Source organism: Solanum stenotomum, unplaced genomic scaffold (assembly GCF_019186545.1).
Source record: "Solanum stenotomum isolate F172 unplaced genomic scaffold, ASM1918654v1 scaffold36562, whole genome shotgun sequence".
Classification (NCBI taxonomy): Eukaryota; Viridiplantae; Streptophyta; class Magnoliopsida; order Solanales; family Solanaceae; genus Solanum; species Solanum stenotomum.
The window spans coordinates 21660-24844 of NW_026033974.1; the positions used below are offsets into that span (position 1 = coordinate 21660).

Here is a 3185-nt window from a genome sequence, read left to right on the forward strand (position 1 = left end):
AAACAGCTCATAAATTAGAGATCTTTTGAGTGAAGTTTTTTACCAGGTGAACTATACACGAGGCCAAGACTGCATTTGGATTATGTAGACATATGTAGTTTCTTAAAAAAAAAAAAAAAAAGGTAATATATTTGGAGAATTTCTTGCAAAAATAATATAAGTAGGAAAAAAAACCAAGAAAAAACAGAGAATATATTAATTGTAGTACATAGAAACAACTTGCATTTATTAAAAATAATAAATAGAAAAAAAACACAATGCAATCACAACCATTCATTCCAATATATCATCATCACATGATCCCATTTTTTTTACATGCCCAAATAGCAGTCAACTAATCCTCTTTGACTGCTCAAATTTCACATTAAACTCATTCTAATACTCAAATCTTACTACTAATAATACTTCTTACATAAAAATAAAAATACTAATAAAATAACCCTTCCACTCATAATCCCAACAACAACCCTTAATTAAACATTAATACTGATATAACATATCAGCAGAAGCCATAATTGGCTGATTAACATACATCGAATTCCATGGATTAATCTGAAAATCCTCTTGATAATAATAATTATTATTAATATTATTATTGTTTGAATTATTGATGTAAGTGAGGATTTCATTAAGAGATTGCAACCTTTGAGTTAATTCCATCATTTGTGCTCTTAAAACAGAGTTCTCTGCTTCAACATTACCATATTGTTGTGTTGTCATATTGATGCTGCTCAGTATGTTGCTGTTTTCTTTCTTCAATTGTGTAACTTGACACATCAAATCATCCAAATGTTTCTGTTTTCTCATTCTTGATCTTCTTGCTGATTCGCGATTCGATTGCATTCTCTTTCTTTTCCTTTCATCAACCACCATTAAAACTTCATCAGAACCTGAATTGTTTGGAATCTGAGATGAATTACCACTAGAAGTAGCCATTTTTATGTACACAAGGTGAGGAAGTACAAATTTTAAGTTTTAAGGTATGCTAGCAAAATTTGAAAAACTATGGATGAAGATTATTATTATTATTATTATTATTATTATTATTCTGAGAAAGTATAAAACCAGTAGAGGAAGGAAACAGAGAAAGATTGAACAAGATGAGTTCTGCGTCTAAGTGATGAACTGATTATATAACCAGAACGAAGGATTTCACTAAGAACTGGAGACATGAATCTGGTACATCAATAAATATTTCTATTTAGCATTAGTTCTTTTCTTTTTCACAGATCTTTAATGGGTTTCAGCAAGAAAGAGTAAAAACACAGAAAACAGAGCTTAAAAGGAGCAGAAAATGGAGAAAAGATTGGATCTTTAATGGATTTTAGCCACAAAGATTGAAAACCCAGAACAGAAAAGGTTAGATCTTTAATGGGTTTCAACAAGAAAGATTAAAAACCCAGAACAGGAAAGGTTGGATCTATAATGGGTTTCAGCAAAAACCCAGAAATCAGAGGTTAAAAGGAGCAGAATTGGTGAAAAAAGATTGGATCTTTAATGGATTTTAGCCACAAAGACTAAGAACCCAGAAATGAAAAGGGCTAAAAAAGAGGAGAAAAACAAGAAACAGAACAACAGAAGGAGAAAAACTCAAAAACAGAGTAAGCAAATGGGAAAAGGAGAAGAAGAGGAAGAAGAGGAAGGAATTATCATTGAGATTGTGGGTTAATTTAAAGGCACAAAAAGGTAAATTAGAGAAAAAAAAATCAAGAAGAAAATAATAAACAAGTGGGTTGGTGGGGTACAGGGGTGGGGTTGGAGGAATTGGAGGGGTGGGTGGGGAAAAAGTGAAGGAATCTTCAAGGAGAGTTGATTGTATATTTTTTCTTCTTCTTTTTTTAATTCTGAAATTTGTAGGGTGGAGATAAAAGTTTTTGTTTTTGTTTTCATTTTACATTTGGTATTTGTATTGAAATTCGACTAATTCAAATTTGCACTATATCAAGCCTCACTCAAGAGGAAACACTCTTCATCAAAAATTTTACTTATATTTAAAACTCAAATTTAAATATTCTATTTGACATTAAAATAATCTCAACCACTGCAACACAACTCTGAGCGGTGGATGGAGATGAAAGATGAGACACAAGTGTACAATTCCAGCTGTGTGCGTTGTCTATTTATGAAATCAATGAGTGTAAAAGTAGTGCAGAATCTGACGTATTTTAATTTTATTTTACCTTGTTTTCATCACCCCACACCCCTTGTCTCTTTTTCATTTTTACTGTTATGGAATTTACTTTTTTTTTTTTACTTTAACTAACTTTGATGGGTTCACTGAATGTTACGAGGATAGCGACAAGAATTTGTGGTATAGTAATAAATATTATTTTCGTCTATTTTTATTTATCATATTGTGCTTTTTGAAAGTTAGTTTGACTAATTTTTACAGTTAAGTCAGATAACATTAATTTGATATTTTAAACAAAAAATTTAGATACTCAAAAATTATAAGAAAAACGCTATAAATTGCAATTTCTTGCATATTAATATGATGAAAAAATACATGATAAAATATTAATCTAAATTTTTATAGTTTAACTCTAAAAAAAGAAACTATAACAATTAAAAGTGGACGAAATGACTATTTAGTGATAATTAAAGGTTTTAAAAAGGAAATATTGGTAAAAGAACATAAGATTAATATATATTTAGAAGATATTAGTGAAAGAAACATTGGAGGCATTTATAGAAAATCATTTCTTCGATGGTACTATAATAAAGAAAAAACTCCCTTTTCTAGGAATGGGTTGAAATGGATTGAGTTAAAATAGGTAGAGTTAATAAATGAGCGGGTCAATAATTTATCCAATTTTAAGTAAATTAAGCAGATTAAACGGGTTGAATTTGATTTTGTCACTCCTACTTTCTCCCTTATATATGGGAAGTATAAGTATATGAATTAAATGCAATAAATACATTTTTTTTATTAATGGTCTACGCCTTTAAATGAATCTAAGCATTTACGATAGTGAAATTCAACATGAAATTAAATATGTTAAACTGGTTTCATATATACTCTCTCAGTTTTATTTTATTTAGCCTGTGTTAACTTGATACTTCCTCCCCTTAACAAAATATTTATTCGAGATTTATTTTATTAAATTAATCTTATTAATTAAGTTTTAACGTATAACTTTTATCAAACATACCCTCGTGTTAACAAAGTGACAGTTAAGCTAAGT

At 29.1% G+C, this 3185-nt stretch overlaps 1 protein-coding gene across 1 annotated transcript; it reads right to left on the minus strand.

Moving 5' to 3' along the window:
• Nucleotides 1-253: 253 nt before the first annotated feature.
• On the minus strand, nucleotides 254-1655 carry LOC125852531 (bZIP transcription factor 11-like). The gene has a single exon (XM_049532262.1). It carries the CDS (start codon nucleotides 934-936, stop codon nucleotides 481-483), a length of 456 nt encoding a protein of 151 aa, XP_049388219.1. The 5' UTR covers nucleotides 937-1655; the 3' UTR covers nucleotides 254-480.
• Nucleotides 1656-3185: the final 1530 nt, after the last annotated feature.

Coding starts and splice junctions, on each gene's coding strand:
- LOC125852531 (XM_049532262.1), bottom strand. CDS start 936: ATGGCTACTTCTAGTGGTAATTCATCTCAGATTCCAAACAATTCAGGT.